The sequence below is a fragment of the Corapipo altera genome, unplaced genomic scaffold, assembly GCF_003945725.1.
Source record: "Corapipo altera isolate COAL_440 unplaced genomic scaffold, ASM394572v1 51, whole genome shotgun sequence".
Classification (NCBI taxonomy): Eukaryota; Metazoa; Chordata; class Aves; order Passeriformes; family Pipridae; genus Corapipo; species Corapipo altera.
Genome location: NW_020884892.1, coordinates 9,949,270 through 9,962,069, shown reverse-complemented (window position 1 = coordinate 9,962,069; position 12,800 = coordinate 9,949,270). Strand labels below are relative to the sequence as shown.

The 12,800-nt window shown below is 40.2% G+C and overlaps 1 protein-coding gene across 1 annotated transcript; it reads left to right on the top strand.

Annotated features, from left to right (window-relative positions):
• The first annotated feature begins 441 nt into the window (after positions 1 to 441).
• On the top strand, positions 442 to 12,350 carry MAL2 (mal, T cell differentiation protein 2). Its single transcript, XM_027645602.1, has 4 exons — positions 442 to 636; positions 2,746 to 2,916; positions 6,914 to 7,072; positions 9,670 to 12,350. The coding sequence occupies exons 1-4, from the start codon at positions 502 to 504 to the stop codon at positions 9,748 to 9,750; spliced, it is 546 nt and encodes a 181-aa protein (XP_027501403.1). The 5' UTR covers positions 442 to 501; the 3' UTR covers positions 9,751 to 12,350.
• Positions 12,351 to 12,800: the final 450 nt, after the last annotated feature.

Here is a 12,800-nt window from a genome sequence, read left to right as displayed (position 1 = left end):
AACAAACATTTTCTATTACTTTTAAGCAGCTGTGCATAGTTGAGCCAGTTTGAACAAAAAGAAGATACACACGAAATGTTTTCAGTGTTTCGAATGGGCAATGTTCCTTTCTAAAGGTTCCTTTAAAAAGGAAAAAAAAAAAAGTGCCACCTCGTAATTTCGAAGCCCCAAATATCTGTAACCAGAAGGTAAATAACAACCTTTTGCAAGCCGGCATTAGGAAATCACGGACTGATTCAGGACTTGTGAATGCGGAGCGCTGCGCTCCCGGGGAAGCCGGACAAGCACCAGTCGGGCACGGCCCAGCCCCAGGTCGGGTGCCCGTCACGGCGGGGCCGCCCTCCCAGCCCCGGGCGAGGCGGGGCGGTGCCGGCCCGGGGCGGGCGGGGGGCGGGAGGAGGTGCGGACCGACCCGCCCTCACCTGCCCCCGCCCCTCGCCCACCTGGCCGCGGCTCGGGCGGTCCCGCCGCGCTCGGCACCGCACCCGCCGCCGCGGCAGCATGTTGCCCAGGGCAGCCTCGTCCATGCCGCCGCCTCCTAGCCCCGCTCCCTACTTCCCGCCTGCCCGGGTCACGCTGCCCTCCGGCCTGGAGATCCTGCGCACCTTCTCGGGAGCCGTCATCTTCCTGGAGATCGTGAGTGCACGGGGGAGTTCGGGGAGGGGGGAAGCGGCCACCGCCTTCCCGCGCTCTTCCCTGCCCTCCGCGCCCGCGGCCCCCCCGGCTCCGCGCCGCCCGCGCTCCTCACCTGCCATTTTGTGAGCGGGGCAGGTGCGGGGGCCGGGCCGGGCCGGGCCGGGGGGGCAGCGGGACGCGGCCCCGGCGAGTCCGCTCACCTCGGCCTCGCCGAGATGGTTTTCGCGGAGTTGTTTGAGCTGTCGAGGACTTTAAGCCAGTCTGTGACCCAGACCCAAAAACGCACCATGGAGTTACACCGGGTTTTTCCTGCGCGCGTGCGTTACTGGTCCTGTGCAGACTCCTACAAGTGTGTTTAATGTCATGTATGTGTAAGTCCTCGCTGGTGTACACAGGGCTGAGACCTTTGAGCTAAGGCCGTGTATGAGGCTCTGCAGTGCCCTTGTACTGATAAGTAAGAGGGGGAAAAAAAAAACTTCGGTAGAACTGATTTTATTAACTTTTTTTTTTCTCTCGGGGTCAGAGCAGAATGCTGTTTGTGAGCTGGATCCCGTCCCGCAAGCTATAAAACTCCGCCTGAGCAAGGAGCTCAAAACACAAGTCCAGGCACTAAATCAGGCCCTGAGTCAGTAGGAACAAAAGGTTAATTAGGTTGGCCCACCTATTGTATATCTGACAGCTGAGCTGGACAGGTGTGGTGTGAAATAACACAGTAGTGAGCGCTGAGATTAGCAGTCTCTACAGTACATTTCTAAATTTATTTTTAAAGAACCTGCAAGTTTGCACATTCAAAATACTGAAAACATTTCACGTTACTAAGTTTTTTTGTTTAACAGACACTTTCTGATATCCCTTCTGCTTCCTAACTGCCCATCGCTATCTGGTCACTGAGTAACAGACTTGCACCTGCAGTCTTGTGAAACTAGAGAAAGTTTGGTTCTTCACAACAGCTAAAAAAGGAACCCTAGAGAACAATTTGAACGCTAATACATAAACCCTTGGGAGCTTTGAACTGAGACTTACAATGCATCTTTACATATGTGCTGCTGCAAAGTAACATGAGAGAGGAACCAACTAATTTTATAGCAGGCATTTTTTAAAAGGTCTCGCTCGTCCGACCTTGATACAAAAGGAAGTTCTCTGAATCTGAAAATGTAACCTCTGACTTCCTGGTTGTAAATCTGTAGAATTTAAACAGGAGAGAAGTAACTTGCTTGGAAATTGATTGTAGTTGTCACTATTCAGCAGGTTGGATTATGAAGTTAAATCTTTCTGTAATAAATGAACATACTTCAGGTGACAATTGTGATTCACTCCATTTATCCTTTTTTTATTAAGAGGCAGGATTTGCAGGAAGAAATAATAGCCTTTCCTTACACCAAGAGTTGATTAAACCAGGGAAGTCATAGAGTACATAAATTCTCCATCAGTCCATCATAGCACAGTGTCCCTCTCACTCATTCGCTGTGATCAATATGCTGAAATGAAAATTGGCAGTACTGAATTCTTCCTCAAGTTATGATGATTCTGGAAAGCTGTATATTTTTCTAATCTTTACAACATAATTTACAACATGCCTTATTGTGTATTCTAGTTTTCTCTTTCACTTTATTGCTTAATGTGTTCTCTTTCAGTTTGTTATTACAAATACATTGAAAAAGAGAAGTAGTTTCATCTTTTCTGTATCTCATCTGATTAGGACTACTAAATTAAATAGTATGAGATTGAATCAAAATCTGAAGTACATCCTTCTCATGCCAATTTTAGTATATGTAGATAGATTTGCTTCACATTTCTTATATTTTCCTCAAAATGAGAGTAAGGATAGAATTTTCAGCAGCAGCAGCACACAAGTCCTTTGGGTTTGTAAATCCCATTTTCAAGACTATTTTAAGAACTTTGAAGAATTTCAGAGTGGCTTTGTCCTACCACCACTTAGTGAGTATTATTTCTGAGAAGAGGACTTGGCTTTCTGAGTAGTTTGGAAGTGTTTCTTCTTGGTTCCTAAGAGTAATCTGATGATGTGTAATGCGTTATATCAGTTCTTAGGCAGAAAGGACTGAATAAAAGTTATCTCTCAGTTCATTCTCTGTATTCCTTCCCTTGCAGCTTTTTGGAACAATAGTCTGGATTTTGGTCGCTTCTACCCAAGTTCCACTGCCACTGCTGCAGGGATGGGTCATGTTTGTAGCAGTGACCGCATGGTTCCTGTCCATTGTGTTCCTCTCTGTATTTCTCTTCGGCTATGCAAATAGAATTGCTGTCAACTGGAACCAGGCGGTAAGATTTTTTCTTTATTTAAGGATTCCCTTTGTTTTATAAACTGATAATGATCTAATGAGAAGTGCTGATCCAAAGTCTTAATGACTGGCCTTCTGTATCAGCAGAAAGTTTTTCAAAACGGAGAAATTCAAAACTGGAAAAAGAATAGGGTTACAAAGATGACAGAGGAAATACAGGACCTGTTATATGATGGAGGTTGAAGGAGCTGTCGAAACTGTTTGAAGGAATATACTTGTCCTCTGTGAGCACATAAAATGCATGAGCAGCAGGAAGAGGACTAGTTTAACAAGGCATGACAACAAATTGGTTTAAATGGCCAGAAATTATTGTGGACTGGAAATCAGAAAATACTTTCTGGTATTAAAGAAGTGGTAGTAACACCCTGTGAATAATAGGACGTAGAAAGATACTTCTAATATTGTAAAGGAAGGGATGCATTTATGAACATTCTGTGTGATGGGATTGTCTGAGATTCCACAGACTCGACTTAAGCACCCGGAAGGTCCCCTCCAGTTCCTAAGAAAGTCTATGGGTGACTTTTGGGCTGATTTCTTAAAACTAGGGCAGCAATGCTGAGTGGCTGTTAGACCTTAGGTGGTCAAAGACAGAATAACCTGCAGGATGATATAGTTTCTTACTAGGACACTTAACGTTCGTCTGGTGAGACTACAGATATAATTATACTCTGCTCAGCTTTTCCTCATTGTGAAGACAAAACCTGATTCTCGCTGTAATCAATTGTTGTGGCCTGTGCCAGCAGTTCTCACAGACTGTACCTTCCTATTAAAAAAGGGAAGTTGTTTGCTCTGGTTTTGTCAACCATATGGATACCTCAGGTTATTGACTGCTAATTTATGTGCTCCTTTTTTGCAATTAACTGTTTTTACTTTGAGTTTTTAGTACTCAAATAGTTGAGCAGGAGATGATATCACACTCTTTTATATTACTGGAAGTGAGTAAAAAGGGATGGCAAAACTGTGATCAGAATGGAAGTTTTAAAAAAAATCTAAAAGGATTGCAACCTCTAAAACACTAAAGTATGGCTGTCTGTAATTGCTGATCACCTTCACCTTCCTTCTACGTGGCTTAGTTTTCCTGTTGACACTTTCCTTGATGACAGCTGGAATTGCATGCTTCAGTATCAACATCTGTGGAATCTGTTCAGGTTATTCATGGACAATCCATTAAAACAAAAGGTCTTTAAAGCAAATCATAGAGCTTCATGAGTTTGGAGCTCAGATAACTTCAAAACCTATCAGTGATAACAGACTGGATTCTATTAAAAACAAACTTTAGCACTGTGAGTACACATCCATACGGCATCAGCTTTCCAGCACAATAGAGGCAGTAATTAGGCTAATAATGAGTTACGATCACAAAGACCTTTACAGGGATTTATGCTGCAACATCCTCACAAATTATGATGCAACAAAGCCCTTGAGCATGTGCATAACTGAAGTAAATTAATAGTGTCCTGGGTTTCATTGAAACTGTTTGCCAGTTTACAATCATGCATCTATTTAAGAGTTGCTGGGTAAGGACAAAGCCTTCTATAGATTGAAAATGCCATACAAATTTCACCTTATGACAATTGTGTGTATGTTACACACTGGCTACTTGATACTGGCAATGATTTGTTGTACTGTTCATTTTGTCCCCTTGCATATAATAAATTACTGGAAAACTTTCTGTGTCAGGAAATTGCTACAAAACTTGTATAAAAACTGTATCTGTAGCTTCATCTGAAAAGCTATCATAACTCAGTCAACATCTTAAATAAATGCAGAAAGAATGATTTTATCTGTAACTTGGTAACTAAAACCCAGCCCCTTCCAGCTGTCAACAAAAATAAGACTAGATAGATCATTTGACCACTATTTTCGGGTACCCAAATGTTCAGTAACTTGTTGACACCGAAGTCTTTAGCAACACTTCACAAGATTTTTTTTTTACCGTCTGTTGCAAATAAATAATTACTGGAAACACTAGAACTATTTTTGTTACAGTAAATGCAGCTCTGCATTTAGCAATACCTTACGTAGTATAACGGATATATCCATTAATGCTAATAAAGATATTAAAAAAATAAGATACTACACAGTGGAAAAGATGGACCTTATCGAGCCACATCACTCTGTACATCACTGTATTAAACCAGATGGTATGACAAATACTGTCCTTTACAGCCTGACTCACAACATACTCATTTACAAAATTAGATGTGAACTAACTTATCATGCAGGTCTGTTAGTATTTTACGAACACTTTGTATGAGGTTCCAATGATTATACAAGTGTGGAGGCAAGGGAGAGTTAGGCACCATGCTGACAATTACTAAAAACCAAAAAACTCTCCCTCATAAGATCTTGGGGTTTTTGGTCACAGAAACCATAACCATGTGAATGTGAAGCCTTACTGATGCTACATAGCTTCACTGTCATTGCTTCCAGGAGAAGGAAATTAGAGGGTTTGGCAGGAGAATGAAGGAAATTAAAGAGTTTGTCTTCTGAAAATATCTCTCTTGTATGCAGTCAGTCCTGATCTAAGTGGAATGGGGAACTGTAGTAGCAGCTTATATTGTAACTTATCAAAACCGATGAGGGTGGGATAAGTAGCTTTAGCTACTGTCAAATACAGAACAAGTCATGTGTTTGAAAAGAAAATTCTTTCAATAAAAAGAAAATCTCACATCTGCCAAGAAACTGCATGTTTCTAAACAGGGAAATGCAGCACTTAGATATTAGGTAAGGATGTCACACAGTAATTTCTAGTGCATATAAATGCTGACTGCTGCTGTGCTGGGCTCACATAGTGTACCCTGGGTTCTCCCTCTTGACATGCTGGTAGTCCATTGCACTCGAATGAAGTTAAAGTTGATAAAGAATTCATTATGCTGGAGATAGACTGTATATCATGGATATCAGCATCATCAAAAAGCATACCTATACTTGTGTGTATTTTAAAAATTGTGTCTGTGGCTTTTGCAGACCTGCATAGGTATAGGCACAAAGTACATGTTGTATGGACTCAGGAATTGAGTGCAGTGCAGATGTCAGTGCAATTTTCAGACTCAACAACAAAAGGAGTTTTCAGAAGAATATTTTAGATGTTTTAAAACTATACTGGAACATGTCTTAGATCTTGCTGCTGGAACACTGGACTCTGAAATAGAACCTGCAAAGATACTTGAGCACCAGACCTTTTTCCTCTGTGTCAGAAATAAAACCCTGAAATGAGAGTTAGATGTTTAAACCTTAACATTCAGTTAGTATTTACCACAGAGGAGGGAATAGAGAGGGCTAGGAGAGAAGCATATTTAAAGTAAATCCTAACATCCGTCCTCTCAAATCTCAGGCATTTTATTCGACAATGTCATGAAGATCTTTTAGATTACTGACTATTGGGTAGAACCAAGTCAGAGTGAGTTAAGGAGATGCCTCAGGTCTTGTATTCTGATGTTGGGAAGTAAATTTCATCTGTGTCAAGGCTGAGGTGTCTCTGGGCATTCACGGAAGCAAAGTTCAAGCATGGAGGGGGCATTTTTTGAGCTTTGGTTATAGCTAAGAAGGGATGTGGGGGGCTGCAAGATCATATTGTACTGCTTGAAATGTGATAAAGTTGGCCTGTATGTCCCTTCTTTTTTATCTGAGCCCTATGAAGGGAGACTTCTGTAAGGTCCAATAGCTTTAAAGTGATCTAAGATGTCAGCATGTGGACATAAAGATGAGCACATGCCTCTTAATTTGAAAGAATGTAAGGTTTGGAGAGAGAGAGAGCTGCACTTTATCACTAATAATGTTAGTGAGTTGCTTATAAGTACAAGCAGCTGTGAAAACATGTTCAGGTTAAGCTCCCGCATGGATTTAACACAGCTTATCTAAAGTTATCATTATCAGTGCTCGTTTCATGTTTCAGTGTTGGATTTCGTTCGTACTGAGACAGAAGAATTACGTATGGATTGCAGCCTGGACTGATTCTGTTATTTGTTTTTTAGGATTTTATTTTTCATGGCGCTACTTTTGTCTTTTATTTTGGAGCTTTTCTACTCCAAGCAGCAACTACATCTCTACATCACTTTCCCCGCAAATTCAATTCCACCGCACAAGAGAGGATTCTAACTGGTCATGAATATAACATAAGCATAGCAGCTTCGGTATGTATTTTGTGTATTTGTATCAGGGGAACAGAAATCTGTTGTAAGTCCTTGTAGCCAGCCATTCAACTTGGGAACTTAACAGCAAGATGGAATAGAAAGAGGAGCTGTGAGAGAAATTATTGTCTTTGAGAGCAGCAAATGGTGTCTAACAGCAACATGCAAAAACTATTGGTATAAGCTAATGGGATATCTACTCTTCACTGCAGTGTAGAGTTGCTACTCTTCACCGTAGTGTTTTAAGTATGTGATCACTACAGTTTATAATTTTTAGACAAGGTAATGTGTAAAAATGGTGTTGGTTATTTGAAGAAAAAATAACAACTGAGGCTTTATCAAAGGATGAGGTACAAATTTCATGCCTGTGTTCAAATTTTCAGTTGCCTTTTTTTTTATGCCATTTAGATAGTCCTGAATATGCCATGGAGAAATAAAATTTGGACTAGATCTTTGTGAAGCTCCACATACGTACTTATTAAATCAGGCATAAAAGTTATGTGTCGGGGCCATGCTGTCTCTTATAGCAATTATTGGAGTGCTTTTCTTGATAGCCTAAGTTCAGAATGCATTTTTCCATCATCACTGAATCACTGTATCCGCTTATGTGGGCGTGCATAGCTGAATCAGAAAATATACCAGGCTCTTGTTTTCTCCCTGGCCGGATTCCTCAGGGGCAAGTAGAGGTATGCCATGTAGGCTTAGCTTAAAGTACTAAAACTAGTGCTCTTATTTTTTGTTCCATCCAGAGGGTCTTGCAAACCTCAGGGAACAATATGTATTTATTAAGCTTCTCAAACCCTCCTTGGGTATCTGTTGTCCTTAAAACTTAAAAGTGCACCATAAATTTTGCCTAGTAAGCACCCTCAGTTCATCTGAAGATAAAAACAGATGAACAGTTTGAAGAGGTGAAGTGGTCACGTCAGTCTCCAAGTCTGGAGTTCCTCACCATTACCCACCTCCCAGTAACACACAAGCACATCTGATCTGTGTGGCCATGTGGCACAAGGACAGAGGTGGTGTCTCATAGCTGTGTCTGAACTAAGGGAGATCTTTATACTAAGCAGGTATCTCAAATTCTACCCTTAAGTGTACCTCGTCAATCCTAGTTTAGTGTGTTCAGATCCCACTGAATATATGGTCACTTAAGTAATTTTGTCTGACAGCAGGATACTGGGGACTCCAAGAGACTGTTTCCCCCTTCTGTACTACTTTTTAAGGAAGAATTCAGTTCTTCAAAACCCTCAAATACCTGTCAAGATAGGGGAGGAGGAGACTCTTCTGTTACTTGCCTCAGTATCTTCAATTAAGAGATGCTTGAAAATGGTGAATCAGACAACTGTAGTCTTTAGTGTAAGAGAAAGACAACTCTAAACCCGGGCAGATGGAGCTCGTCAGCCCTGTAAGGCCATCCATCTAAGAGAAGGTCACTCTAAACAAACCTACGTCCTGAGGACCTCGCTGCCACTGTCCAAGCTCGCTCGGCCCCAGCAGATGAACCTTAGGATTAAAGGGTGGGCTCAGTTCAGCGCACACTGTGTCTCACCTAAAAAATCCATTGCACAGGCACGAAGGCCTTACCTGCGTTTGCAAAGCCCTGTATCACCAGCGCGCTTGTAACAAATGTGGGTAGAAACCTTTCCCAAATCTTCGTTCGTGAAGACTGGCCATGGTGACAAGTCTTTAGTGTCTTTGCATTTTTTGCAAAAGTGTATATTTAGGAAGTCAGAACACACAGAAAAAAATTTGTAATCCTTTAAAATACTTCGTTAAAATGGTCCTGTAAGCTACATGACAAAAAAATATATAAGGTCGCTAACATTCTGTCTTTTTAAATTACTTTCATATACCATGATTAGAAATATATATGTTCATTTTTTACAGGTGGTATTTCTATGGTGTAGCATCTATTCAAAACTTCAATTGTCAAATTAAGACGTGTATGCAAAGCAAGGAATAGGTTATGATTGAATTTGTATCTTCAAAGAGACATAACCCATTATTATGTATTCAGTTTCGTTGTGACATGACCTTCAGTTCAAATCTGTCCAGTTCAGTTCTTGAGCAAGAGCAACTTCCTGGTATTGTTCTGGAAGTTGTTCTAGTGACTGGATATCTGGTCGAGGAGGCCAGACTAGGAGTTGTTTCTGTATTTCTGCAAGTAAAAGAGCTCTGCTGCTTAGAGGGATGTCTTCCTAGATGTTTGCTGATAAAGACATTCATTTGGAAACAAATATGAGATTAATGTTTGATCAGTCTAGGTAAGAGAAAACTGAAATACACAGTGTATGTATACATGTTTACTTTGTACCATAACTTTGCAGGAATTCTATTTAATATTCTATTTCAAAATGTCTTCTGAAGCAATCAAGTGTAAAGTAGTAACATAGGGTAGTAGTAAAATGGGGTTGTAACAGAGAAGTTCCTGAAGAGACTTCAGAGGATCCCAAACTTATCTTCACCTTAAATGTTTGGGGGGGGGGGGGGGGGGATAACTTTTAAATCATCTGTGTTTATATATTCATTTAGAATAGAAAACAGTTGTAGAGCAATGTAATGCGTGATTCATTTCTTTCTTTTTTCCCCTGCTTCTTCTCTAGATTTTTGCCTTTGCAACAGCTGTTTGTTACGGTTTCAGCACAGCCCTGGCATTGAGGAGATGGAGGCTAAATAATAGTTGAAGAGAGATTGACACCCATGTGTTTCACTTCAGATCAAATTAAGTGCTACTTGTCTGTTTTACTGTAATTCCAAAAAGACTTTTTTTCTGCTTAAAATCTGTTTTAAATGCAAATAACCCTTAATTAGGATTTTCTCAACAAGTTTCCATCTATTCCCTTTCTAATATTTACTTCTATTGTGTATGCATTTTAAGTGTACTCATTGTATGGTATTAGGGAGTTCAGGGATAAACAGCAGAACTCTAGTGCTACATCAATAGAGAAAGAAAATGGAAACTAAGCCAAGATGTTGACTGCATAGGCAGCTAAAAAGCTTCCCTCTTGTTAAGTCCTGGGATTGGGCCTTAAGTGTCTTGCAGCATTTTGGTGCACTCCACACAGGTCCAGCCTTGAGGCTCCTTGTAAAGTCATGGATGTTCTGTTTGCTGCTCTTTGCATGATCAGAGCTGACTTTGAGATACCAACTTAGTATATATGTATTATTAACTTCGATGTACAGAGAATATATTTTAAATAACCATGCAGTGAAATTTTTTGATACTCTTTTGTAGCCATATCTGGCTGTGGTCATCTGATCCTTGAAGCTTATTACATTCTATACTAGATGAAAACTTTGGGACTGACAATCAGTAGTTCATTAGTTTTAGGAACTATTTATCAGATCTATTTATACTGCAAAACAAAACAGTGCATTTGTGTTGTGTGTGTATATACATGGTGTATTTTTGTTTAACAGGAATATTTGCACTGTTTTACTTCCTTAGAGTACAGATTTGTTTTTGTTACTTAAAGTGCTGCATTTGTTGGGTATTATGTGAGTCAATATCATTTGAATGGAATGTTAACAAATGGTGAATAATGTCTGACCTCAATTCTTGCAGTGTGTTATTTGTTGCATTCTAAACCTGCAGTGTTGTAAAGGTGTTTTTATTTGGACAGATGCCTGTGCAACATCTTACTGAAAGCAGTGGAATGCAAAGCGGTCCACCCACTACAGAGTTTGCTTTTCGCACGAATGAAGTTTAATTGAGCCTTTCTTGAATATCCTGTTGTATAATGACATGCAATATTATATATAGATAATTGATTTAGCAAAACTAAACGATAATGTTGTGCTCTGCTCCCTGACACTCATGTCCTTTTGCAGATGGTGAAATTTTTTTTATACTGCTAACAAATAATTTTTGCTGTTGCGAATAGTGCCAAATAGATAACCCGGGAGAATAAAAGCTCCCTGTCATTCGTAAAACAACTTGTTCACTACATCCTCCCAGTGCACCTGAATATTCTGCAGAGACCAGCAGTGGTTGGGTAAGGGAAGACAGGATTTCCTTCATTCCCAGGTGTACTCGTTCTCCTTGAGCCAACAACGGTATCTGCCATGGAAGTTGCTTTATCAAACTTGTCAGGTACAAGCATCTCTGAGAGGCAGCCACCCCCAGCAGTGCCCTGCAGTCCCTGCTGACTCAGGATAGGTTCTTATGGGTGACACGGCACTGAGTGGCAGCCCTTCTGACTACGGAACCACTTGGTCATCTGGAATTACTGCAATGGGATGTTTTCCTTTTTCTGTTTTCTGAATCTTTTTTTCTTCCAAAGATTTTGTACTCTTGTCTGATTTTTTTTTTTCCTAATTCTCTAATTGCATTGAGACTTTTTGTGAACATTTTACCTAGAGCCATATACTTTTAAAAATACTTCATATTGTAAAAAATACCTTTACACTGGAGTATATGGATGAAAGTATATAACAAAGACTTATGCTAAGCAGCATTAAAGTTACTTAATATATTTATGGCAGTAGTCTGGTTAATAATTTTGTCTTTGGAAAGTCAAAAAAACTACCTTGCAACTACCTTGCTGACTCTAGATGTACAAAATTAAGGCTAAGATTTCTTGAGAAGGCATAATTGCATTGGGGCTGGTTTCATATATATATATGTATCTATATAGTTTCACAGCTGTTTTGGCATGTGACACTGCGTGAATATTAGTGAGAATAGTAAGGCTGGCTGCAAAAACATTTCAAATGGATGCTGATCTTTGGCGTGGTTTCTCCTGTATCCTGCAACCTGGCTGTGCACTGCTCACCACAGACTCTGCATGCCACAACTATGGTCCTGGCAGCCAGGTGGGGTGATGGAGAGCGGATCTTAATATTTTGACTATTAAAACCTACAGAGTATGAATCCCACACCTGGTGTCAATTAAAAAGCTTCCAAAGTTTCGTCAGCATTTGTATCTAACCTCCAAGTTCAAACCTGAGCTGTAAAGGTCATGATTAATGGGTGATACTCAACTCTCCCAATCTACTTGTAGAAGTCCAGATAGCAGAGTGTGGTTAGTGTAGTATGGAAACTGTTTGCACAGTGAGGAAAGACTGAACTTTTCCCTCCTAAATATCAAAGGCAAACAAAGGACAGAGAAGAGATAAAGGTAAAGACTACAGTAGTGAAGAATGACTTTAACAGCTAAAATGGAGTGAAAGAATGGAATTTTTCTCATAGTATGCACTGTACTTTGAAGAAGATCTAAGGAAATACACACCAGAACATGCAGTTACATTCTTAAAAAAAAAAAAAAAAAAAGGAAAAAAGTCAGTAGTTAGTTTGCTATTACTTTGTACTGGGAGGTAAAAAGATAGGTGTGACTCAGAAATGGTTATGTGGTTGCTGGATATCTGTATGCAGATACTGATACGGGAATAATACGTAATCCTTGTGATAGGTATTATAGAGGATATATGCAAGCTGGTTCTAATAAGTCTCACTCTTCCTTGTACAAAAATTCCCCCAAGCCTATAACCTTGAGGAATGCAAGCTTAGACCTTCCAAAGAATGGAAGGCATAGGAGGGGACATAGGGAGATAAATAATCTCAATTAATTTAGGGCGAAAGGAAGAAGACCACAGATACTAAATAGTGTTTTCATCAAACATCTCTATTTGATGTGAAGTTGCAGTGCAGCAGTGTCTAAGACACCAGGCAGGTCCCTACTCTTAGAAGATATTTCAAGGTGTTTTGGATATGACTGTGTGGTAGGTGCTGGTA

Coding starts and splice junctions, on each gene's coding strand:
- MAL2 (XM_027645602.1), top strand. CDS start 502: ATGTTGCCCAGGGCAGCCTCGTCCATGCCGCCGCCTCCTAGCCCCGCT. Junction 2,917..6,913: donor CTGTCAACTGGAACCAGGCG/GTAAGATTTTTT, acceptor TTTGTTTTTTAG/GATTTTATTTTTCATGGCGC. Junction 7,073..9,669: donor ACATAAGCATAGCAGCTTCG/GTATGTATTTTG, acceptor CTTCTTCTCTAG/ATTTTTGCCTTTGCAACAGC.